At 38.0% G+C, this 26,724-nt stretch overlaps 2 protein-coding genes across 4 annotated transcripts in view; both read right to left on the minus strand.

Moving 5' to 3' along the window:
* Positions 1 to 26,724, minus strand: part of LOC134792409 (uncharacterized) — a 729,291-nt gene that overhangs the window by 288,377 nt on the left and 414,190 nt on the right. The gene's annotated exons all lie outside the window — the stretch shown is intronic.
* Positions 14,530 to 20,006, minus strand: LOC134792411 (uncharacterized). Of its 2 annotated transcripts, XM_063763708.1 has the most exons (5): positions 19,795 to 20,006; positions 19,285 to 19,347; positions 19,144 to 19,203; positions 15,347 to 15,443; positions 14,530 to 14,998 (listed from the first exon to the last, which is right to left on the minus strand). In XM_063763708.1, the coding sequence occupies exons 1-5, from the start codon at positions 19,872 to 19,874 to the stop codon at positions 14,744 to 14,746; spliced, it is 555 nt and encodes a 184-aa protein (XP_063619778.1). In that variant the 5' UTR covers positions 19,875 to 20,006; the 3' UTR covers positions 14,530 to 14,743. The 2 variants fall into 2 exon arrangements, with proteins under 2 accessions (XP_063619778.1, XP_063619779.1); XM_063763709.1 differs by lacking the exon at positions 14,530 to 14,998 and having other exon boundaries at positions 15,018 to 15,443.

Genomic DNA, 26,724 nt, shown 5'->3' on the forward strand with positions numbered 1-26,724 from the left:
AGTAAGATCTACAAACGGTCAATAATTAGGTATCTGTGCCAACGATGGCACGGCCAGTACTGAGTGACATACCTGTGCGTTTTCAATTGTTACCACTTTCCTGCACATGACATTGATCTGCATGTTACGTTACAACATAGAACCTTGTTATTTACCCAAGATATTAGTAGATGCGGGTCATTAACACGGCTACATGTGGCAATATCACATTAATGTCCGTGACACACTGCCGATTAGTTCCGAGAAGTAATTATGCTATTCAAATTAGAAGCATGTATTTGATTGGGCTTTAGATATCTATACATCGATGGATCCGAGGCGAGCTCAGCATATATTTGGGCGAGTTTTGAATAAATCTTCTTCTTTAGGTGCCATATCCTCTACGGATGTCGGCTACCACAGTCCGGAACTCTTCTCTATTTGCAGTTTTTCTGCCCAGCGTGGCAGCGTCGATTCCCGTCCAACTCCTAAGGTTATCCATCCAAGTTGTTTTTCTTTTCCCTCTGCCCCTTTTCCCTTCGATTTTTCCCTCTATTATCCCTCTAACAATATTATATTTGTCATGTCTGTATACGTGTCCAAAGTAAGCGGTTTCTTTTCATTATTGTACCTAAGTACTAAATTTGAATAAATAAGTTTCTTTTAAGACTCATTAGTAGAAAAACATAAACTAGATGAAATGTTAATGTAACCGTAAGGTGGCTCACATACGTGTTTAACGTAATTCTACTTTAGTATTCTGTACAAAAACTTGAGATAGATACATATAAAGGACGGTAGATGCAACTATAGAATAAAAATGTTTACGTTTGCGTTTATTTTTATTTTTAAAGAAACAAATACTTGTTACCCTGCGTAATTCAGAAATACAACACTTTGTATATTTATGTGCCTACGGTTCCCACGGATCTTATTGAAACGACGCGTTTATTTGCTCATACAAAAGACAGTGTCTCTCAAATGTCGTTATCCAAACAAAGATTCTAATCGTCGCCAATTTGATACTATCGCATTGATCACATACATACATACGTTACGAAATGTCAAAGGCGTAAGTTTTGGTCCAAATGCCGTCGGCCTAAGGTTGTTTAAACTCGTTTGTTACTGAACCTAAGTATTAGGCAATTTCAGCTTTTTTGCACACTTTTACAAATGTATTGAGGGTCAACAAGACAATTTTCTTAGCCAATCTTTTTTAATCCGGCCGGACTTTTAAAATAGGTTTTTAAATATCTGTAGGTATATTTAAGGAAGGTACTACAATAGAAAAATACTAAACTTATTTAATAACGAGCTTAAATCTAAAATAGGCCCTCGAGGCATTGCACCAAGGATGCTGGCGGCATTTCCTCGTTGTATCGCAATGCTGATACGTTGTGCGAGGAAGTCCGTCAGCTCTTCGGTCACCAGTTACGTCAACCAGACGCTTCGTGATTTCAGCAAAAAAACTTGTGCGCGCAGGAACCCCATGGACCTAGAGTTTCAACTTATAAGAGGTATTCAGTTGTGCTATAAGATTAAACGCCTATAAGCTCTTAGCAATAAGTAATATAATATTGCCACTATGCTCTGGTTTCATATCCCTGATACTAGAAAGATACCTAGTTTAATTGTCCAATCTATCAGGTGTTATACTAAACCTGAAGCCTGAATTTGAACTCACGATGCCTGTTTTGATACGATACGGCAGTTTCGGCACTTTTACGACACTATCTTACTAGCGACATTGTACTTAGTCACACAAAACGTGAAGTTGACCGCAAATGGAAGCCACAAAGTGTTTGTTTAGTGAGTGGTACTGTCGCGTCTTTATGGAGTGTTGGTAGGGGAGAGTGGGTAACAGTGGATACACTTTTGTTTGAAGCCCAATATTTCTGAAGCTAAGTACATTTAGCCCTAGCATTTCAATCCATTGTTTTTTAACACTATCAGGGTACACAAAAAACACACGATAGACATTCTAACAGCCATAGATTTTCGTCAAAAGTATTTTTTTTTATAAATGGGAAATTATCCACTGTAACCCATGCATGGGTTACTTTGGATAAGCCCTTGGGGTACAGTGAACTTCATGGGTCACAGTGATTTATTGCAGGATTTATTTAAAAAAAATCTATTAACAAATATTATTTATTAATCATTTGGATTCATAAGATCACTATTAATAATTTACACTAGAACAGAGTGTCTTAAACTACATTTAATGAACAATAATTATATTAATATTATAATTAAAGTATCAAAACAATGCTTCAATTTTAATTAGCATGAATGATGAAGCTAAACATTGTGAACGAATATCTATTCCAGAAAAACCTAAATCTAAGGTATAACACCCCTGCTGCCTTTTTGTTTGTCCCGAATAGGATGGATTAGGCATAAACATTTTTATGTCGACATTTGGGAGGCGATATTTCCCATTTGTAGAATCTCTCCTTAAAAAACTTATCTCGGTTTCCCCATTTGCTGCATCTTTTAACGCCTTTCCAGCGTTGAAAACCTTTTTATTATTTGTTTTAAACTCTACTAGGACAAAATTGCCTTCTTTTGATAAAGTCGGCAACTGTCCGAAACATTCTCGATCAACGATACCAAAATCAGTTTCTGTTTCTGCAAACGATCCTTCTTCCTCGGAGTGAACATTATATTAATGTATCGTTTTAAATGTATTATATTAATGAATCACTTTGCAACACTCCTTTTGACGGTCGTCCTTTTCTTTACTGCTTGCTTTTTTTCTTGGAATGTTTAGCAATTTCTCGTTCTTCAATCTCATTCTTATTAGGTGTGTCTGTAGCTATCATTGATTTACATTTCCTCCTTGGCTTTCTATTATTTTTTCTTGGGCCTGCTTTAGGTAATCCTCTAATATCTAAAAGGCTCTTAAAAGCTTTTGAAGGCCCTGCCCCAGGAGTTAAAACTTCACCAGGAGTTGCGGTTAACGGAACTAGAGCAGTTGACGATATTACAGAATTAGAATGGTTGTGATCCATAACAGCTTCTTAGTCCGATCTTAGTCTTCCTTGTCCTATTTCGAGACATTTTGTAACCTAAAAGACGAGAAAATATAAAGTAATTAGCGAAGTGTAAAGAACAAATATACGTGGGTTACAGTGGATACTTATCCACTGCAACCCAAGTTGAAATTATCCATTGTGACCCAACCACCGTTACCGAAATCAAAAATTCGGAATAAATTATAGACTCTTGTTAAGGGCAAAATAATAGCATTTTAGGCTAACCGAAACACTACACAACACTAAATAATCCACAAGCACACAAAACCCTTAAAGAATTTGACACAACACACTTTTTAAAAACACGTAAAAATTTAATTTGCTACTTACTATGGCGGTACGTTGCACACTGGAACCCGCCCATACATTGCAGTGTTCAAAACTCAACTTTGCAATTGTGGGTATTTTGTACTCAAATTGAAATATATGCATAAACAGGGAGATATTGCACCTCACTGCAGAAAAATACCTTCATTATCAGTTGTCATTACATAGTTGCATTATGTCAAAGGTCTAGGATTTTATATGTCACATCTCAGTGGTAATTTGTATTGATTAACAAAATAGTTATTTCAAGTAATTGTAGTTGGTATGAATAACTCAAAATCCGCAATGACTTATCTTGAGCAAGGTATGTAGATTATGTTTTACGTATTTTATGTTCTAAAACAATTTTGGGTTTGTGGTATTCCGACAAATAGTAACATATATTGTAATTTAATAAAAATGGTCATATTTCCGATAATGGACAACATCTTTTGATAATTTTTAGGCATGATAGCTAAAAAAGTTGTCGTTATTAAGATTCTTTATTCGAAAGTAAAAGATGTTGTCCAGTTTTCGAAATGGGCCAAATTTTTTGCTCCGACTATTTGATCAGGCGTTTTTACTTTAGCGAAAATATAACTTTTTCTCACTAAAACAATGTTTTAGTGCGTAATATTTTACCTTAAGGTTATTTCTATGCATTTCGACTGTTTCAGATGAAAAAAGTGATACAATTTTACTTAATAATAACTTAATAACTTCCTTAATAATAGATCAACCAAAACCAGGTTTTGGCAATATTAATAACGGTAATGTGGCTCGAAAATTTTTCCAAAACTACGAAATATCAGCCGAAATTTCTAAAATAGATGAAGAACTCATACGTCGCTTTTACATAATTTTACAAACAATTTCCAGTGGCTACAAGATCGATACGTGTAAATTCAAAAAATACTGTCTAGAGACAGCAAAGTTATATGTAAAACTGTACCGGTGGTGTCGCATGACACCTACTGTTCATAAAATCCTTATTCAAGGAGTCGCAATAATATCTGAGCACCTGATCCCAATAGGCAATTTAAGTGAAGAGGCCCAGGAAGCGAGGAATAAGGATTTTAAAAACTATCGAGAGAGATTTAGTCGTAAAACTTGTAGATTCGACAACATGACAGATGTTTTTAATAGGCTCTTGGTTTCTTCTGATCCCATCATCACCTGCACACGACCTCTGCCAATTATTAATTCAAAAATATTTCACCCGGAAGCTGTCAACATGTTTATCGGTGATAGCAGGAGATCTAAGGTCCCGTTTTCTAAGGGGACCTTGCATTTTGGAGACAAAGCAAACCGCTTGGAACAGGTGTTCCTGGGGGTGACCTGAGCTGATTAAGCCCGGTTGCCAAGAGGTTCCCCCCAGCAGGTGGGCAAGGGAGGGGGGGGAAAGTGCCTCCCGCGCGCCTCACTCTAAGCTTTATATCTGTATACATCTCGCAACGATATCAAGTTTGGTGTCATTTTCGTATAATTCGAGGATGAAGAATTCATTTCTGTGACTATATTTTCACTCACCTATACAAAAAATTCGAAAAATTCAAAATTCAAAAAAAAATCTTTTAATTTTTTTTTCGAAAATCTTGTACAAAATTTATACTATGAGGATTTGCTCTAGAAAAAAAATATATGTGAATAGCCCAGTTATCCTACTATACAGAATAGTAAACCTGTCAAACATTTTTTTTCATAACTCTGTTAAAAAAAATGTTTTGTGTCGCGCGGCGTACCTGCATTGTAAAAGCGGTATGCAACGTTTAGGATTTTTAAGTATATTTAGATGATTTCTGATAAGTTGTTATTCTTCTGATGGTAGATTACATTAATAAATTACTTCTGGACGTGATATATATACAAATATAAATTAAATATATAAATAAAGATGTTGGTAAAACTTTCGCTAATAGAGTTAAGTGTTATAAATGTGATAAAATTAACATAGGAGATGTTTGACAAAAAATGCGGGTTAAAGTAAGATATATATATTGTTCGTAATTGCCATTGCATGCCCATGTGACTGTGCATTTTAGATTTTTTTTAACGCAGTTGCACCTCCCTGCGCATTTTGTTTTGCAGCGGCAACGAATAAGCTCTAAACAAGCAGCAGCCGCCGCAGGTAGGCTTGTCCATATGGGCTCCCAATAACCATATTGTTTGGACCAGCCCCAGTCAGCAGGGCATGGTGGCTGTTGCTGAGGGGCTATAATCTGTCCCCAAACATAGACCAAATCCTACACATGCGACACAACTGAAAACCGCCGTGTTGCCGAAATAATTTCTGCACTTTGTCAACCAGGTGCAGAAAACCCTAGAGGAAAAGCAAACCGCTCTATGTGCGTTCCTTGATATTGAAGGTGCTTTCGACGATACGCCCACAGAGACCATACTAAATGGTATGAAATCAAAGGGAGTAGACGAAACCACCAGATGAGTACATAGCATGTTCTCGAACAGAGTAGCCACTCTGACCATCAATACTATTTATAGAGCATGAATTTTATACCATCCCCACTATTATGGACCCTAGCAGTGGACCAACTTCTTGCAATCATGTCAGGCCAAGACTTTGATACACAAGGATATGCCGACGACCTTGTAGTCATCGTCAAAGGCCCTTGCCTCAACACAATATCCAACCTAATGCAAGGAGCTCTAAACACAATATCTATTCAAATGGTGTAGAGAAAATTACTTGTCCATTAATCCGAGCAAGACTGTAATAGCCATTTAACCATTCACAAGGAAACGGAAGCTCGATAAACTCACAAAACCAAGACTTCATGGACAAATAATACCGTTCTCGGCAGAGGTCAAGTATCTAGGGGTCACCTTCGACCAAAAGTTAACTTGGAACCCTCACCTGAGAAACATTATACAAAAAGCGAAAATGGCCATGTGGTCATGCTGTCGAATGGCAGGAGCAAGATGGGGCTTAAGACCCAAATTGCTATGTGGTTATACACAGCGGCAGTGAGGCCAATTGTCACCTACGCCTCCGCAGTCTGGTCTAACAAAACCAGCCAAAAGACAGCAATAGACACTCTAAACAGCCTGCAACGCACGGCTTGTTTAACAGTAACAGGCGCCTACTCCTCGACACCGGGAGTGGCCCTAGATGCACTGCTGGACATCATACCACTCCACTTGCAGGTGCAAAAGGAGGCCAAGCAGTGCGTCTACAGAATATGCACGCTAAACAGGCCAAAATGGCGCTCTCAGGCATTAACCAATCTAAAGGCCTGGGTTTTTGCGAATAGAACCCTTAGCATGCCCACTGATGACACGCAAACCGAATGTCATCTCACCAAACTGTACACAGTAGAAATACCTCCTAGAGACAAATGGATCAACAACCAAATGTACGTCGAAGAGGGAAGCCACATCTGGTATACAGATGGTTCCAAGAAAGGCAATGATGTAGGATATGGGATCTATGGTGAGAGATCTAAGCTCAGAGCTAGCGTCAGCATGGGCACACTGGCCTCAATCTTCCAGGCAGAAGTCTTCGCCATCAACAAATGTGCGGAGATCAACCTGGATAGAAACCTAAGACACCATCAGCATATCTACATCAACTCAGACAGCCAGGCTGCTCCGCTGGCACTAGAATCCCTTGAGTCAAACTCAAAACTAGTCCAGAACTATAAAACAAACCTAAATGCACTGGCTTACTCCAACAAAGTTACACTTAGATGGGTACCAGGGCACTCCGACATTAACGGAAACGAAGAGGCGGACGAACTTGCTAGAAAGGGCGCAGACACACCCCTGGTCGGCCCAGAACCATTCTGTGGAATCACAAAACGGGATGCATATTCTCTGCTCAGCAACTTAGAAAAAACGAGAGCAATCGCTTGGTGGAAGTTCGTTAACCCCTGGAACGCCGAACCGACAAACGTACTTGTACCCGTCAGATGCCTAGTGCCGGATCCGTCCCATCCCCCTCAACTGCCGGAGGGTCTTCAATTTTTGTACCCGTCAACTGCCGCGATCAAAAAAAAGTGATATTGTGCAAATGATATAAAACTCTATTTGTAAGTGTTTAGATCTCAAAATTGTAAAAATATAATACAATAAATTTGGTGACTGATAAGGCACAAGGCAGTTGAGACACTTTGTACAGATCTGGGACTAGGCAGTTGACGGGTACAAAAATTGAAGACCCTCCGGCAGTTGACAGGACTGGTACGGATATGGCACTAGGCGTCCCAAGGGTTAAAGGACAAGAACACTCGAAAGCTCTGATCAAAGGGTTCAACAGCAAAACTGCTTAGGAGCTTTTAGGACTCAAAAGGCACAAAACCAGCGCGGTGACCAGAATACTGACTGGACACTGCAAGTTGAACAAACATATGTTTCAAATTGGCAAGAAACAAGATGCGACATGCAGGTTCTGTCAGGAGTCAGAGGAGACTGCAATGCACATTCTCTGTTCTTGTGGACCACTAATATCAAAAAGAAGTACCTACCTAGGGCGACACGTAGTGCAACCCTATGAGGTACAAAACATTACGACCCAAAGAATCTGGAACTTTCTGGATGCAACGGGCATTAGTAATGAACTTAAAGGGCCGTCAATCAATCAATGCTGGTCAATGCGCCACTCAAAGGCCCACAACACCACAATAATAATAATAATGTCCCGCGGGGGCCGCTTGTGGCGAGCTGACGGTGAGTGGCGACACCGCGGACCCCTATTCCAGAGGGCCCTGCCATTTGGCCCTCGCCTCTGTGCTTGCCTTGATTGGCCGGCCAGAATGGAGTCGCAAGAGCGGGACCTATGCTCCAGGTTGGAAGTGTAAAATGTCATAACGCCGGCGGCCTGCTGAACGGATTACCGGGATCTGGCTACCGCAGACTCACCTCTCGACAACCTCACAGCCACTCCAAAGTGTTGCCCTGTTGTCGCACTGTGCGTGCGGCCATTGCGGGGCCCACTCAATGAGTTGGCGAGTCACCACTTGTCATTTACAATTTTGAGACTGATTGTCACGGCAAGTGTCCGCTAGTCTCTCCCACAGCCCATTATCCAGTCCATCCAACTTTCAAATCTATAGCCCATGACCTTAGTTCCCATCGCAGCACAAAAGTGCTGCACTGCTATTGCAGCATTGCTTTTCCCCGCCATGTGCAAAGACTATTGTCTTTGCACATGGCGGGGACCATCTCCGGATGTATCACATTGTGCGTTCGGGGATAGTATACACCACATGTATCCCTTTCTTTTAGATTGAAGTGCCTTAAAGGGCCTCTGCGCTGTTGGCTTCGGCCCCACGTACGCCTCCCAAAGGTCCGGGACCCCATGGTCCCGAGATATGGAAAAGACATACAAATAATAATGTTAATTTTATCACATTTATAATACTTAACTCTGTTGGCGATGGTTTTCCCAACATACTTATTTATATATTTAATTTATATTTGTATATATATCACGTCCAGAAGTAATTTATTAATGTAATCTACAACCAGAAGAATAACAACGTATCAGAAATCATCTAAACATACTTAAAAATCCTAAACGCTGCATACCGCTCTTACAATGCAGGTACGCCGCGCGACACAAAACATTTTTTTTTAACAGAGTTATGAAAAAAAAACGTTGGACAAGTTTACTATTCTGTATAGTAGGATAACTGGGCTATTCACAGGTATTTTTTTTCTAGAGCAAATCCTCATAGTTTAAATTTTTTAAAGGATTTACGAAAGAAAAAACTAAAAGATTTTTTTTGAATTTTGAATTTCTCGAATTTTTTGTATGGGTGAGTAAAAATTTAGTCACAGAAATGAATTCTTCATCCTCGAATTACACGAAAAAGATACCAAACTCGATATAGTTGCGAGATGTATGCAGATATAAAGCTTAGAGTGAGGCGCGCCGGAGGCACTTTTTTCCCCCCTCCCCTGCCCACCTGCTGGGGGGAACCTCTTGGCAACCGGGCTTAATCAGCTCAGATCACCCCCAGGAATACCTGTTCCAAGCGGTTTGCTTTGTCTCCAAAATGCAAGGTGGTGGACCTTAGATCTCCTGCTATGAATATGTAACGTCATCATAGGAATATTTTATTTTTTAATATAAATATAATGTAAATAATTATTATTATAAGCACTACTTGACATTACGAATGTAGAATAGTATTTTTTTTGCTTAATTTTACTTATTGTAGTTTTGAGCACAGCAATGTATGGGCGGGTTCCAGTGTGCGGCGTGTGAGCGTGGCGACGACTGGCGCGGTGCGGGGGGAACGCTCGAAGCGAACGTTTGACAAGAGTACAAGTGTTTGTGTGCGTAAATACACGGACAGCGGCATTTTATTCACTGTTACCCGTTAGTCACTGTTACCCACTCTCCCCTACTGTTGGTATACCACTAAATAAGTGAAGATCGTGAAAAACGTGATATGAGATCCGACCGCAAGTTTAAATATAATATATAGGTATAAAGAAGTTTCATTCAAATCCATATCATCAACACCATAAAGAAAACTACATCTAAATAAGTATACTTGATCTACTTTGTAGTACAATGTGAGTAAGAATGAGGTCACTGAAGCTCTAATGGGTGCACTGTACAGGTTGGTCCAAATTTTGTAGGAATATCTTACTTAATGCACCTACATATCCATAACAAAGTGTCATTAAAAATTAAAGTTTAAATCATGTAACTTAAAAAAAAACGTAAGTATTAAATATGTTCAAAAAATTCTCCTTTGATTTGATACACAAACGCGAATGTTTGTTAAAATTATTAACAATATGTAGAGTAAAAAATCTTTGTCAACATATTTTTGGCCCACTCTGCTTTTACCTCTATGATATTATTTGACCTCTCAATACAGCGAATCCTCATATTTTAGCTTACGGTATGTGCTTACTGTATAGAATTTAGATGACTAGAAAGCTCGTTTTCGAATAAATATAAACAGTACCTAACCTAACATATAATAGCTATCTTTTTAACGTGATCCTTAATAATAATTTAAAAAACTTTTAAAGCTCTAAAACTATGCCTGTCAATGGGTACATTTCACTATGGCACTAGGTACGAGTATGTGATGTATAGAGAATAAATTGACATGGAAATAGGACCATTATGGTGCCAACGGCGCAAAGGAATTTTCATTCGGATTTCTAGTCAGGTTTCTAACTATCTCTGTGCCAATTTGGTCCAATGACCATTATAAGGCTAACTTGGTAAAACATAGTTCTCTGGCTGACAATGGTTCGTTAGAGAGGTAGGTAAGATTTATATCTTTGTTATGGTTTTCATCGAGTTCCTTAAATACAGCCGCTTAACTTAACAATGCTGGTTAATACCTAGTTAAAATATAAAATTCAGTTATAATTATTATTCACTGACGCAAATCGCGGATACGACATCGTCGATATAATAGGTACATACATAAGACCCAAGGTTAAAATTGCATAGTTTTATTCCCATTTATATTGATGAAAAGCATTTCTTAAGTTTTAATCAACTGCTATTATATAATTTTACGGATTTAAAACTCGCGTGTCATTAAGTATCTTTATTTAGTGATGTCTGAATTTAAATATCCCCTGCGTTCCTCCATGTTTCGGAGATCTTATGTTCTTAGTTAGCATTTCCAACCACGGACACGCCGTAAAATTATATACTTAATGTTACCACGTCTCACGATATTTTTCTCTTACTTGTTAAAAAAAAATGTCGCACCGAGTTTCGAACGCCGGTTTGTTCTCAGCTTGAAAGTATTATTTAGGAATACGTAGAGTGCAGTTTGTGAGCATACTGTAATATGCCTAAATTGTAGAATAAGATTTTCGCTTCCATTATTTTATATTACCTAATGAAGAAGTTCGGAAATCGATCCCAACATAGCATCAAGCATTTTTAGCTACAGCCCACGAAAACAATCATAAAATTTGCATAACCGCTCATGTCAATGTCCTTTAAAATGACCATTCGGGCACGATTCTTTACAGCCGATCGCAGTCCCATGACCTACATATGTTCGTATTAGATAGTTAATGATATAATGATCAAATAAGGCCTCACTGTAAATTGGGCGTGACAATACACTGGCCGATAATTGGGAGTGATATAACTGGCAATACCAAAAAAAACTGGTGGAATGCACAACGCCACGCAATATTTCACACGTTCATTCTTATGCAAAATTATTGTATTAAGGTTAAACCCGTTAAACAAAGTGTGACCGTTCCTTAATTTCTACAGCCTATATCTTCCTTCATTGACCTTGACCTTAACCTACATCCAATCGTCATTCCCGATCAGATTAGTGTTAATCGGTGGCTATTTGTAATATTAAGAACGAAGAAAATATTGGTGAACGTTAAAGCCATCCCAAAATGCCAAAAGAATCTAAAGACCGTATAGACTACTAAAATACAATACATAGGTTACAAACTACAATTACATATGCAAATGAGCAAGTACAATTTAAGTGCTGATTTGATCATTCATTCATCATTTACATGGTTGAGTTGAAGTTTTTTTTTTATCAAGTAAGGTTTACTCGGGTAATTCCGAAATTCGGATAATTCCGAAATTCAGATGAAAATCACCCAAAATTCCATCATAATAAAAGTCTCTTTTCGGAATTATCCGACAGTTTTCGACATTCGGAATTACCCGAATACACCTTATTTTACAATTTTTCAGTACTATTCAATGACGGTCGTAAAAATGCACCCCAGTATTCTTCACAAATATTATGTACCTGTACCTACATACATTGTCAAATAATTTACCGTTACAGAACTCTTTCAGACATTCTATTTAAGCACTACTACTGTCAAAGTTTATTGACTTGTGAACTCCTCAAGCAACTAGAATGTTTAAACAACTTATTATTATAATTATTGGCTATATGAGAAGTGACTCTTACGGTTTTGTAGCTGTCAAGAATGTGGCAGTTATTTTTTAGTGTGTACTTAATACTTATATATCTTTCAACTGTTTTGTTATTTTACCGCTATTATTTGTACACATAATAACGCACACAAATGTGGTGTAAGTCTGTAAGTTAATTACTACATATCTACCTACGGACGTTTTCTAATAATAAACTAAATTTTGACGAGTAAAATACTCGTTATCAAACTAACGGTTTTTAGTTAGTTGCAATATGTATACGAGTAGAGTACCCATTATAAATTCGTATAAATTAATTTTGGTTAATTTACATTGTAGTTTTATATCATGAGAATAAAAATTTAAATCTGTAACATCAGTGCCGAAAAAAAAACAATAAATCAATTGCTTAAGGCCGTTCCCGTACCCAAATGAAATCTACAATCGAGCCTCCCCTCACGCCACCCATCCCGCCCCTAGATACAATGACGATACAACAGCGCCACGCAAGAAGTAGCGACTTAAATAAACTAACAGGACACTGATTTGTAAAACGTGTTACTAAATACTGAAAAAAAGCATGCTGCATCTCATAGATGGCGTTAAAGTTAAATTGGAAAAATGAAACATAGTGCAAATTAAATATTCATTTTAATGAAGTCAACTCTTATTTCAATAATATTTAATTATAAGGGTAAATACAGTTTATATTTAAACAAATTAATGACTGCAAGTTTTCTATAATATCATTATTTATTAGGTATACTGTGCAGGTATATCATCGATATTTATTAAAAAAAAACCGGGCAAGTGCGAGTCGGACTCGCGCACGAAGGGTTCCGTACCATAATGCAAAAAAACACAAAAAAAAGCAAAAAAAAAAAACGGTCACCCATCCAAATACTGACCACTCCCGACGTTGCTTAACTTTGGTCAAAAATCACGTTTGTTGTATGGGAGCCCCATTTAAATCTTTATTTTATTCTGTTTTTAGTATTTGTTGTTATAGCGGCAACAGAAATACATCATCTGTGAAAATTTCAACTGTCTAGCTATCACGGTTCGTGAGATACAGCCTGGTGACAGACGGACGGACGGACGGACGGACGGACGGACAGCGAAGTCTTAGTAATAGGGTCCCGTTTTACTCTTTGGGTACGGAACCCTAATTAGGGCACATGTATCATACAACGTTTTACAGTACATAATATGGCCCTTTAAATTTTCGACATAGTTACGTAATGTGCTAATTATCGCACTAATGCGGTAAAGTAGCACCATATTGTAATAGTACTTACCTACATTACGTTTACAAGTGCGGCAAATAGGAAAATCGAAACGAGTGGCGATAAATTCGAACACGACCGAAGGGAGTGTTTTGAATCGACACGAGTTGCGAATTACCTATTGGCACATGTATCGTACAACGTTTTACAGTACCTACAGTCCTACATACTAGGGTTTGCTCCCGGGAAATACCGGTACCGAAAGTACCGGGAATTCCCGGGATTTAGAGCCAAGCAAAGAACCGGGATTTCAAAATTAAATTCCCGGTACTTTCGGGATTTTCGGGACTAATATTTCCGGTACAATATTTGACTGTTTTCTGTTACTTAGCATGAAATATCATGTTTTTTAAAGAAATACATTATATAAATCCATTGCTGACGCTAATACTTTTACGACTGACCATATATTAAAGCAAAACAAAAATAGTCAATGGGTTTGACAATGCCAACAAAATAAAATAGCTTATTTTGAAACTATACGAGTGTTTCTACGATAAATAATTTTATACGAATAATTAGTTAGTTGTATACTAAATACGAGCAAAAACTAGAGAGAATTGTGTTATTAATAAAATATTTCTTTTAATTCGAATACGGTATAAGAAACTCTTATTGATAATCTGAATGACATTTTAAAATGAATTAAAATATTATAGTGACATGTCCTCTCCTTGGTAAATTCTTAATTCTGGCTGCAACAACTTCTTGATCCTTCCTATTGATAATTTTATTACCATTTTTACCTACTCACATGCAATTTTGCACATTTATTCAAGCCCCTTATCTTGTCTAGAATACAAAATTTCGTAAACGTAGCTCTAACAGTTATTCATAAATTAACGTTTTAAAACCGGCATTTTTGTGCCTGACTGACTAATAGATCAAAAACCTAACCCACTTCGAGCTGACCTAGAAACTTGAAATTTGGCACTAAGGAATGCAAATCGGTTATTTTTTGTATGGAAATAACCGCGGTTTCGGTTAATAACCGATTATTTCCATACAAAAAATAACCGATTTGCATTCCCTATTTGGCACCAAGGTAGACTATTAGGAGTTTATAGAGGGAACAATCTAAAAAATGAAAATTATTGATAATTTGATGAAGAAAAACATATATACTTATCGATAATAGATGACTAATTTTCATTTATGGTATCAATCGATCAGGTTTGTCTTTAGGATCAAAAGTCTATATGGGATCCATTGCATTAAAGGAATACAAAAGTCAGAAATGATAGTCAAAGTCCGACAGTCGTACTTCACTCGCGAAACGCCCCGAACAAAACGATATGTGACCGTGACGTCAAGGTCACAAAGAGTCCATCTTGAAGTATGAACAAAACAAGAAAATTGCGATTTTGTCGATGAAATATTGCGTTTATGTATATAGTTTCCATACAATCTTTTATTGGATAAAATGCGAGGAATCGAATCGAATGGTAACTAACTGCGACAATTCTTCGACCGACGGTTTTGTCAGGAAGCTCTTCTTCCACATTGAACGATATTTGTAACTGAAAATAAAATATATTGTATGTGTTAGCATTTACAATTTGTCACATCATGTACAGTCGACGTCAAAGATATGTACCTATTGCAGCATACTCCTTTGTAATAAGGTGAAAAATGTATACATATATTTGACGTCGACTGTACATATAAAGCACCGGTGGTAAAGAACCAACGAGAGAAATAAAAGTAAGACCCTGTATAATGACTACGAATCGTGTGATAAATCAATTTACGATGGAATTCTGGCACACGAAGTTGAAACAATGTTATTCTAGCTAGGTAGTTAGTACAAAAGGTAAAATTGTTCTCTGCTCTACAATCAATAAGCATAATTAGCATGAATCACCTACCTCATGGGTATCTTCTTCCTCTAATATACTAGGAACCCGATAAGTGTCATCCACCTGTGCAATGCGTGGGTTCAAAATGTTTGAGCCGGTCGCCTCACTGTCAAAACCAAAATTAAATAAATGTATGATGTTTTACAGCACATATGGACTTTACCGCACTAGTACGATAATGCACACACACATTACGTAACTATGTCAAATATTTAAAGGGCTAGTAGTAGTAGTAAACTCTTTATTGTACAAAAAGACATATTAAAAATAACATACAATTAGCAAGAAGTACAAAGGCGAACTTATCCCTTTGAGGGATCTCTTCCAGTTAACCTATAGGGCTATATGTACTGTAAAACGTTGTACGATACATGTGAGAATAGGTAATACGCAACTCATGTCAACTATTTTTCGCACTATTTTTTATCATCAAGTGATGATGAACAATAACAGCCACATTTTGCCTCTCATTAAGCATCCGGCAAATCTGTCGGTCGAAGAATTGTAGCAGCCAGTCATTTCTTTACAACATCACTCAATTTATAAATTAGTCCATTACTATTTCATAAATTGATCATGGACCCGCGAAACGCAGCATTCCAGAAATGCAGTTATTTCGAAAAGTGAGACAGACTAATTTCAAAATTTTTATGTAGGTACCTATATTATAACAAGTGATGACAATGGAGAAAACTACTTGAAAGTAAATAAACCATTGTGCTGGTTACAGGTACAGTCGGCGTCAAATACTTTGTAGCAACAAAGTAGCCAAATAGTAACATCTAGCAAGTAACATAATAAAATTGCGGTTTATGACGTAAGTGTTAAAAAAACTGCTTACTAGATCTCGTTCAAACCAATTTTCGGTGGAAGTTTGCATGGTAATGTACATCATATATATATATATTTTTTTTTTATCATTCTCTTATTTTAGAAGTTAAAGGACACACATTTTACCACTTTGGAGGTGGTCTCTCCCGCAAACTATTGAGTTTAGAAAAAAATGATATCAAAAACCTCAATATATTTTTTGAAGACCTATCCATAAATACCCCACACGTATGGGATCGATGCAAAAAAAAATTTTGAGTTTCAGTTCTAAGTATGGGGAACCCCCAAAATGTATTGTTTTTTTCTATTTTTGTTGAAAAATCCAAGTTTCAACAGTACCTATAGTTCTTATAGTTTCAGAAAAAAGTGGCTGTATATACGGACGGACAGACAGACAGACATGACGAATCCTTAAGGGTTCCGTTTTTTGCCATTTGGCTACAGAACCCTAAAAATGCTCTATCACAGGTAAATGAGAAATTGAAAATGGAAATAATTGCCCAAGATTATTAGTTTTATTAAAATAAAAAATCGGTCAACACGCTCAAGAAAAGGAAATCATTTACTATTGTGTAGGGTAGGTATAATATAAAATAACTACCAGTTCATTAAAAAATACGTAAAAGAATAACGAAAGTACGGACAATCGGTAAATCCCGGGATTTTAATTTCCGGGACTTACTCAGGCAACCCTATTACATTCTATCAGTGTACATTTTTAGGGTTCCGTACCCAAAGGGTAAAAACGGGACCCTATTACTAAGACTTCGCTGTCCGTCCGTCCGTCTGTCCGTCTGTCATCAGGCTGTACCTCATGAACCGTGGTAGCTAGACAGTTTAAAATTTCACAGATGATTGAATTTCTATCGCCGCTATAACAACAAATATGTACTAAAAATCGGGCAAGTGCGAGTCGGACTCGCGCACGAAGGGTTCCGTACCATATAAAAAAAAAAAAGCAAAAAAAAAACGGTCACCCATCCAAGTACTGACCACTCCCGACGTTGCTTAACTTTGGTCAAACGTTGTTGTATGGGAGCCCCATTTAAATCTTTATTTTATTCTGTTTTTAGTATTTGTTGTTATAGCGGCAACAGAAATACATCATCTGTGAAAATTTCAACTGTCTAGCTATCACGGTTCGTGAGATACAGCCTGGTGACAGACGGACGGACGGACGGACGGACGGACGGACGGACGGACGGACGGACGGACGGACGGACGGACGGACAGCGAAGTCTTAGTAATAGGGTCCCGTTTTACCCTTTGGGTACGGAACCCTAAAAACAGAATAAAATGCAACAAACGTGATTTTTGCCGTTTTTTGCATAATGGTACGGAACCCTGCGTGTGCAAAACCAACTTGCACTTGGCCGGTTTTTTTAAATTAAGTACCTCTTGGAGAATATCAAATAACTGATGAGGGCAATGTATCTCGTACGATATTATTGATTGGCGACATTTTATTTAGTTTTCGGCGAACATTTGCTAATAGTTAGGGAGGCGAATAGGGGAATTTTCGGCAATACTCGAGCGTGGCAGTTTAAGATATGAGAGATACCTTAGACCTAATAGAACAACCTTGTAAAGTATTTAGCTCTATATGTAGTGACGCGCGCCTAGGATAGACGATCAGATTAGTAAAAAAAAATGGATAGTCTGAAATACTCGAGCGCCTCAGATTAAGATATTGGGGGTTGATTTTAGTGTTTAAAGACTAAATTTAACTAATCTGACGATAAGTCCTTGACGCCGCTGAGTTATAGGGTCGCGAACTTGTAAAAAAAAAACGTTAATCCGGCATTCTCGAGCGCGATTTTTTTATTTTTTATTTTGAAGAATATAATCTAAAACTTACTAAAAATACAAAATCTGCCGGTTTCCGCATGACCGGAAGTGTGGAGGAGCCATTTCGTCTTCCTAAGAACGCGTTGCGGCATATAAGTCGCGAACGATACATTTTACAAAAAAAAAGTTTAAATAAACAAAAAAGGTAATTTTATTGTCATTCTTAAATTCCCCGTTTTATCAAGGAGAAAGAAAGGAAAAAAAGAAACCAAAAAACCTTTTTCGGTCAGATTAAGAGAACCCACCAACATTTTTGTCAAATTAAAAAAATATGCTTTCAGGATACCGAGATAAACCTCCCCTATGAAAATCTGACGCGCTCGAGTATTTCAAAAAAACTTTTTTTTTTTGCATTTTCAAAAATTCATCGTAACTTATCGTCACGCCGAAATCGTCAGTTTTTTTAAAGGAAGCTTCCTTGGGGCCTACTTAACACCCCTTCCGAAAATCTGACGCGCTCGAGTAAATTTTTTTTTTTTGCATTTTTGACTACTTTATATGCCTACCCCCACCACGCAAACCGGCAGATTAGTATACCGTTGTTATCAGAGGCACTCGGGGCATACGTAGTATGAATATCTGACGCGCTCGAGAATGCCCAAGTAACTGTTTTTTTTAACATTTTTGAAAAACCGTACACGCCAAACCCACCGCTAAAATGGTTTTTGCCATACGAGCTTTTCTTTTCGAAATTATTTTATCTTTCGATTTTGATAGGTCTCGACGGCGCCGTTGAATTACGCCATTTAGCTACCTCGCCTCCCTAACTATAAGTAGGTAGTACTAATACTACTAATAGCCATCTAGGAAAATAAGTACAAAATATGTCCAAATAATTGAGAATATCAATTCAATTCATAAAAAGATATAAGCATCTGCACTGATAGGAAAACAGTAGGTATCTAAATCTAACTAAGGTCTATTCGTACGCCGCCGCTGTGAGTACTTGAGTAGGTAGGTATTTGTGACGTTATCTATGAAAAGGGACCTTATTGTCGATGGCGCTTCCGCCATTATTAACGATGCTCTGATATAAATACCACGCCGTGCGACGCAGTGCGTCGTATGCGCCATAGACAATAAGGTCCCTTTTCATAGATAATGCCACAATTAGAATTAGAACTTACTCGTTACTTTGAATGTCAGTGGTTGATGAAATCGGAGATTCCATTTCCATATTTTGCAGTCTGTAAATAAAGATAAATTGTAGTAGTGTATTGTGTTACGTAGGTAGGGCTAAAAAGCACAAGTCAAATAATTATACTCACTCGATGTAGTCTAAAGATATAGTATCATGTTCGGCTGTGAAATTATCCAATTTTCTTCTTTTCCTAGAAAGACAAAAAAGTAAAAAGTTTAGACGCATGACAAATCACGAGCTGAGGTTCGAACCCTCGATAGGTGGATGGATTGCTAAAAGAACGCTTTATGCGTCTAATTGTGTGCGTTACATGTATCACTGTGTGCTCGTATTTATAGGAAGGCCCACTACACCGCAACCGCGTAACTACGACTCACGACGCACACATAGACGGCAATGTTTTCTGTCTTTGCCGTGCAAGGCGCTAGTGCCGCGTGGTGTAAACGTCGCGAATCGCAATATCCTTTTAAGCTATTTAGATGATGAATTGATGACAATGTTTACCGGTAGATGGAGCGATTATTAAATTCTAGAATGTTTTAAGTTATATGGATTACTAATTAGTACGATCAAGTATATATTAAATTAAGTAATAATTACGTATTTCACTGTGTAATAAATATACATTTTTACTTACGTTAGTTCCATTGTTTGTTGGAATCTTCCGAGTTGTCTTTTTCGAGATGTCTTCTTTTTATTCAATTGCTTGTTACCCATTATAACTTAAAGGTTTTGGTGCACACGGTATATCACTAGGACACACAACACAGCACAGTTTTTATAAGTAAATCTTATATTTGTTTTGGGGACACCTAGTACAGGTCCGTCTGGCACGAGCGCTCAGCCATCACTGTCTCATTTCGAAAGACGGACGGAGATAGAGCATGCAGGCCGGAGTCGTTATTTTGTTACGATAGAATTAGTTGATGTTTATTTATTTTAAAAATATTGCCTCTAATTATCGTTTTTCTAAAGCTGTCAAATTACTGTTATACTTATGATTGATTTTTCTCCTTTTTTTGTTTCATAGTGTCACATAGTAAAGAAACGAGTAAAGTTGGAGTAAAAATTCGAATTGGAGGTTACTTTGGGAATAAATTGTATCGAGCGAAGTGTTATGAATCGTGTATCGAAAGCTGTGTTATTAAAGATAATATAATCAAGAATTATATTTATTTTTCCCACGTCTACAAATATCACCGTTTCTTAGAAAAATAGGATAATTATTGGGGTATTTTTACATTTCTGGCTCAGGGAACGGCCTTAATTTTCTGTATATTTGATGATGATGATGATCCTTCCGGCCGATTTCGACCATGGCGACCACTTCGACTCCTAGTTAGTTCTGTAAATTTACTTACACATCGAATATATTTGTAATTATCTAGTACAAGTTATTCCAGCCATGACAGGATTCCAGTTTTGATTTCACCTTACCGACGCATCCGACAGAAAATTACTAAATCGACTACTTCACGCTACTACAACATAATTGAATAATTCATTTATATTCCAAGTCCGAGTTATTATGTTTGTGAATGTTATGAAATGAATTTAGGGTGAACTAACTTAAATAAATGATACAAATGGTTATATGCACCAATTATGCGCCTGCCTGGTAAAAAGCATGAACATTTTGACCAAAAAAAAATTAATAGTATTCACTACAAGACGTGAAAATCGAAGTTAGTAAATTTCGAGCAACTGTCTCTCTCGTTTTAATTACGCCATAATTGGAGCAAAAGAGAAATATGTCACTTTGCGAACTTCGGTGTTCGCGGTAGGCCCTCTGTACCTATTCGCAAGTGAAGGAAGAAAATTCCCAAGTACGAGTATATAAATATATCCGCAACGTCAACCACTCGTTTGCTGCTAGTTCGACAGTTTTCCATACTCTACGATCAAATTAAATTACTTTGTACGAAAATATATCATTCGGTTTGTAATTTTCTTTGCTGATAGTCATCGTACGCTGCATAGGTATGTCTGTCGGAGTAATCTGGATGAAGGAGAGGAGTCATTCATATTTTGAAAAGATAAAGCATGTGATGGGGTAAAAAAATATATGGTTTTCTCTGTTTACGCTCCAGTGAAAACGACTATGTCATCACTGACATCAGTAATGCTCCGAGCAGGCTCCGCAGTCCGCACAAGGTCCTCAAGAATGTTAATCAAGTAATTGCTCGCACATGATTAAATCAACGCACGAACGTTAATTGGTTCAAATCTAATCATGATTTGGTATTCGCTGCGCCTACGCCCATTTGATTCGTACCAACGAGTTAATAACTGTCGCGGAATTACAATCCCTTAAAAAGCGCGAGCGAGACGAGGCTTCAGTGGAACCAGTATAAGTTCTCTTCTTGACTTCGCAAAAATTTTACTGGTCTTGAGTTCACGATATACTGGTTATACAGAAAACTGGATTTGCCGACGCGTGCGTATTATCGGGAATATTTTGCTTGGCAGGGTCAAGTGCGCTGGTAATATAATTCGCCGTCACAATTGCCTGTCGTTTTATGTAATCGTCTGGATCCGGCCTGCGCCGATTCGGGGGCGTTCGAGACGGCTACGAGTCAGGTTTCTTCATAACTGACCAATTCACGAAGCATTTTGACTGCGGTGTCAAATCAAATGGAATCTTTTTCATTTCAAAATGACTCTTGCTCAATCTTAATGACCATAAAGAGAGCCTGTAACCAAAAACTTTTCTGGGCAATGTGTTAAATAAAATCATAAAGAATCTCTTTCTATATATTTGCGAAAAAATTTGCAAAACCATGCTAGTTTTGCAGATGCAGAGGTTTACAGTTTCGCTTCACTGAGGTATTATTTAATGTTTTGATACTTTTAGGAAAAAGATAACTTTGTGAGGAAACTAATGTCATACCCAAAGCATAGATTTTACAGGAAAAAGCCGAAAAAGTGTTTTTTTCTCAACCAGAAACGTCACTTTTGACCTTGACAGATCAAATGTATAAGAAAATCATAATAAGTTATTACAATCAAATCAAATCCATAATCAGTTGAGTTACAACTAAATGAGTAAATTGTCAATAAAAATTCATATTTCGTCACTACTTTAAATAAAAACCGGGCAAGTGCGAGTCGGACTCGCGCACGAAGGGTTCCGTACCATAATGAAAAAAAAAACGGAAAATAAATGCAAAAAAAACGGTCACCCATCCATCCATCCATCCAAGTACTGACCACGCCCGACGTTGCTTAACTTTGGTCAAAAATCACGTTTGTTGTATTGGAGCCCCATTTAAATCTTTATTTTATTCTGTTTTTAGTATTTGTTGTTATAGCGGCAACAGAAATACATCATCTGTGAAAAATTCAACTGTCTACCTATCACGGTTCGTGAGATACAGCCTGGTGACAGACAGACGGACGGACGGACGGACGGACGGACAGCGAAGTCTTAGTAATAGGGTCCCGTTTTACCTTTTGGGTACGGAACCCTAAAAAGATCTCGTATCTCGCACTGCTACTCAACGCAGAGAACATAGTTACCACATCTTTCTTTTGTTTGACATAACAAGATAAGAGTTTTTACAAAGTAGTCACGATATGAATTTTTAATTAGTAGTGCTTTAGAAAAAACACCGGCGTCTTTTTTGTAGTGACTAAATAAACTTGTTTTGCTGAAACATTGCAACATTAAAACCAATAGTCACGACTAAAGATAATCGTGAATCTCGTAAATTTTACTATTAGCCTTTTATTTTACAGTTTATGAAATAATTGCTTAAGAAATACGCTAACTTGTGTTATCTGGTATTGCACTCGGAACAGAGATGTAGAAAAATAAGAAACCGAACAGCACGAAATTAAAGAAATCTTATATGTACATAGTAAAAACCGGACAAGTGCGAGTTGGACTCGCCCACCGGGGGTTCCGTACTATTTAGTATTTGTTGTTATAGCGGCAACATAAATGCATCATCTGTGAAAATTTCAACTGTCTAGCTATCACGGTTCATGAGATACAGCCTGGTGACAGACAGACCGACGGACAGACAGACAGACGTACAGTGGAGCCTTAGTAATAGGGTCCCGTTTTTACCATTTGGGTACGGAACCCTAAAAGCTTTGATCTTTAAACAAACCAATTATTCATGAGTACATTATGTAGAAGAAAAACGAACAAGAGCGAAAATTACAGTGCATTCAATCAATCAATCAATCAAAGCATTTATTTTCAGGCTACTAAGGCCCATAGATACATACCTTACAAACTAACATATATATATATGACGGCGCGCTGTCGATTATTGCGCCCACATTTGTTCTGATATTTAGATTACTTGCCAATGTTGGTTACTTAGTTGTTTGTTTAGATTAATTGAACGTAAAATTGTAGTAAATGATGGTAGTTATCAAACAATGTTTGTTATGATTGGTTAAACGTCAAAATATTATGGTTGTTATTAAAATGTAGGGTATCTTTGAAATTATGTTGACATTGACAATCATGAAAATGTTGAAGGTAGTATTAAAATAGGAGCGGGTTCCCCCCCGAATAGGGTAGCAAGATGGCGCCGACCGGTCGGCAGTTGTCATTCTGGTGACGGCTGCGCGCGGTGGTGCACGTGTTCTAACCTATTGGCTCCTAATCCAATTTTATTGTGCCAATCACATGTTATTTTAATCTAAAGCGTATTTAAATAAAATCAGTGATTTGTAAACGTGTAGAACGTGCTTTTATTTCCGCGTTTTCCCCATATTTATACCGCGATGGGTGACAATAATGAAAGTGACGATGCCAACACTCGGGATGTGTTAACCAGCGATGACAAGCGTTCCGCCGAGCCTCCTGGTGCTTCGTCATCAGAAGTGGGATTACCCCGTGCATTTCCAGGGCAGCCTACAGGTCAGAATGAAAAATTTTCACTAAGTAATGAGTGCGATCGATGGAAATCTATTTTTGAAATGCAACAACGGAACTTGGCATAGTTAATTTGTGCTATACAACAACCACGTGCCACTGAATCAAAAGTTTCGTTGCCTGAATTTAATCCTGATATTCAGGATTGCGATGCACGTGCGTGGTGCGAAACAGTGGACTTATGTTTGCGAGAAAAACCCCTTTCCGGAGGTAAGCTTATAATGACCATAAGTAAAGCACTAAAAGGAAGCGCAGCAGCGTGGTTAGCACAGGTTAGTTTTGCTGGAATAACGTGGCCCCAGTTGAAAGACCTGTTTCTCGCCCGATTTGATTTTGTTGAAACTCCTGCCGCAAATTTATGGCGACTATTCAACGGAAGCCCAAAAGAAGGTGAATGCTTATCCGCTTACACCAGTCGATTTCTGAGCGCTTTGCTGGCAAGATGGAAATCTTTGACAACTGAACAAATCGCGATCGCTGTTACACTAGCCCATGCTGCTAAGATAGAGCCTCAACTTCAGAGAGTGGCATTTACCACTGAAATCGAAAATCGCAATAAACTTCAGCAAGAGCTTATGGCCTTTACTTTTAGAAAAAGACGACCTTCTAATCAAGACAAGACAACTTCGTTTGTGGATGCAAAGAAGCCGCGTACTGATGGCTCTCGACGATGTTATAACTGTGGCAAGCTAGGCCATGTATCTAGTGAATGTCGAGGGAGCAGTAGTCGTGACACCAACACTAGTATAGGTTCCGAGAGTTCGAGTACATCTACTCCCCAACTTTCGAAAGGAGACAACGAACAGAAGAAGAAGATTACTCCAACCTGCTTCAAATGTGGTGAACCAGGTCACATCGCTACACACTGTCCTAGTAAGGACACTAAGGCCAGCGATACACGGGTCGAGCGACGGGTGGACGTCTGCACCATCAAAGCTACTGATCATCTCATGGATGAAACCGGTGAGAAGTTTTCATTTTGTTTGGAATCTAGTGCCGAATGCTCTTTGATGAGCGAAAGTTCAGCAGGTAGACTCTCCAGTAAACAAAAGTATTATGCAGTGGCTTTGCTTAAACGTCTGAATATAGGCGTGGGTTACTATATCAAAAAAAAATTACTGGAACACTGAAAATATTTGGTTGTTTATAGTTACTCGGACTTTTCAGTGGGCTAAAATAAATCACGTGCATGAAAACATCATGCATCTAAAAAAACTGCTGCTGGGAAAAGACTAACAAAAAGTCTACTGTCACTTTGATTTCCAAACATGAAAATAGCATAACTTGCAGGGTAGATGTTTCTCAAGAAATTACTTTCGGGTTTATTGCAATGCCCATAATGTTGATTTACATTTTGACACAACAAGTAGGAATAGGTCTTGGAAAGATGAGTTGCCTGATATTTAACTGGCTATCAATTGTACAAATGTAGTAGGGTAACAAAAGCGCTCACCTTGGAGCTTTTAATAGGAAAGTTTGCTAGACCTTTAGACCTAATGACATTAGAAACATAGATTAGAGACATTAGAAAAATGAGACTGCAATTGACGTAAATTCTTTTAGAGAGCGATCGGCACGAGAAACAGAGGATAGCGTTTTTTTTTTACGAAAAGAACGGATTAGATAGCGTTGATCACGTTCTTTTGGAAAACCACGAGCGTACCTAATTAAACCAAGTTAGACTTAAAATCTTCAGGTCCATATTTGGTAGTACGAGTAGAGTTGTTGGATGGTGACGGGTATCTACCGAGGGCTTGGTTGTAAATCCCTATTGACCAAGTTATGACAGAATGTGCCGATGACGGCGATGGTGTGTAATTGTATTACATACACGATATTTCCACTCATGTTCTCCGTAGTGACAGTGACTCGCCTGTGTGGCATTGACTCGCCTGTGTGGCAATGACTCGCCTGTGTGGCAATGACTCGCCTGTGTGGCAATGACTCGCCTGTGTGGCATTGACTCGCCTGTGTGGCATTGACTCGCCTGTGTGGCATCAACGCGTCTGTGTGGCATTGACGAGCCTGTGTGGCATTGACGAGCCTGTGTGGCAATGATACACCTTTGTGACACTGACTGACTTGCCTGTATGGCACTGACTGACTGGCCTGTGTGGCACTGACTAATTAGCCTGTGTGGCATTAATAACTGTATGATTATAACTGTGTGTGACACCCTGATCCCATATGATACTCATGACCTTGTGTTAAAATTTTGATGGGCCTGTGTGGCCAGAGTTTAACTTTATTTAGTGTGTGGCATATGTTGGTCAGGGTGACCGAGCGGAGCGTAGTGTAAACCAATATTTATTACTCGTTTGCAGATGCTGAAGATGAGACAGCTGCCTCAGCACACGAGGACGTGTGAATATGCAGGACGGCCGTGACGGCGCGCTGTCGATTATTGCGCCCACATTTGTTCTGATATTTAGATTACTTGCCAATGTTGGTTACTTAGTTGTTTGTTTAGATTAATTGAACGTAAAATTGTAGTAAATGATGGTAGTTATCAAACAATGTTTGTTATGATTGGTTAAACGTCAAAATATTATGGTTGTTATTAAAATGTAGGGTATCTTTGAAATTATGTTGACATTGACAATCATGAAAATGTTGAAGGTAGTATTAAAATAGGAGCGGGTTCCCCCCCGAATAGGGTAGCAAGATGGCGCC

The sequence above is a fragment of the Cydia splendana genome, chromosome 7 (assembly GCF_910591565.1).
Source record: "Cydia splendana chromosome 7, ilCydSple1.2, whole genome shotgun sequence".
NCBI lineage: Eukaryota > Metazoa > Arthropoda > Insecta > Lepidoptera > Tortricidae > Cydia > Cydia splendana.

What these genes read in the sequence shown, in the direction of transcription:
- LOC134792411 (XM_063763708.1), bottom strand. Translation starts at nt 19,874, where the DNA reads ATGGGTAACAAGCAATTGAATAAAAAGAAGACATCTCGAAAAAGACAA. An exon ending in ATATCTTTAGACTACATCGA is followed by an intron (nt 19,204 to 19,284) that starts GTGAGTATAATT and finishes CTTTATTTACAG; the next exon opens with ACTGCAAAATATGGAAATGG. An exon ending in AGGAAGAAGATACCCATGAG is followed by an intron (nt 14,999 to 15,346) that starts GTAGGTGATTCA and finishes TTTTATTTTCAG; the next exon opens with TTACAAATATCGTTCAATGT.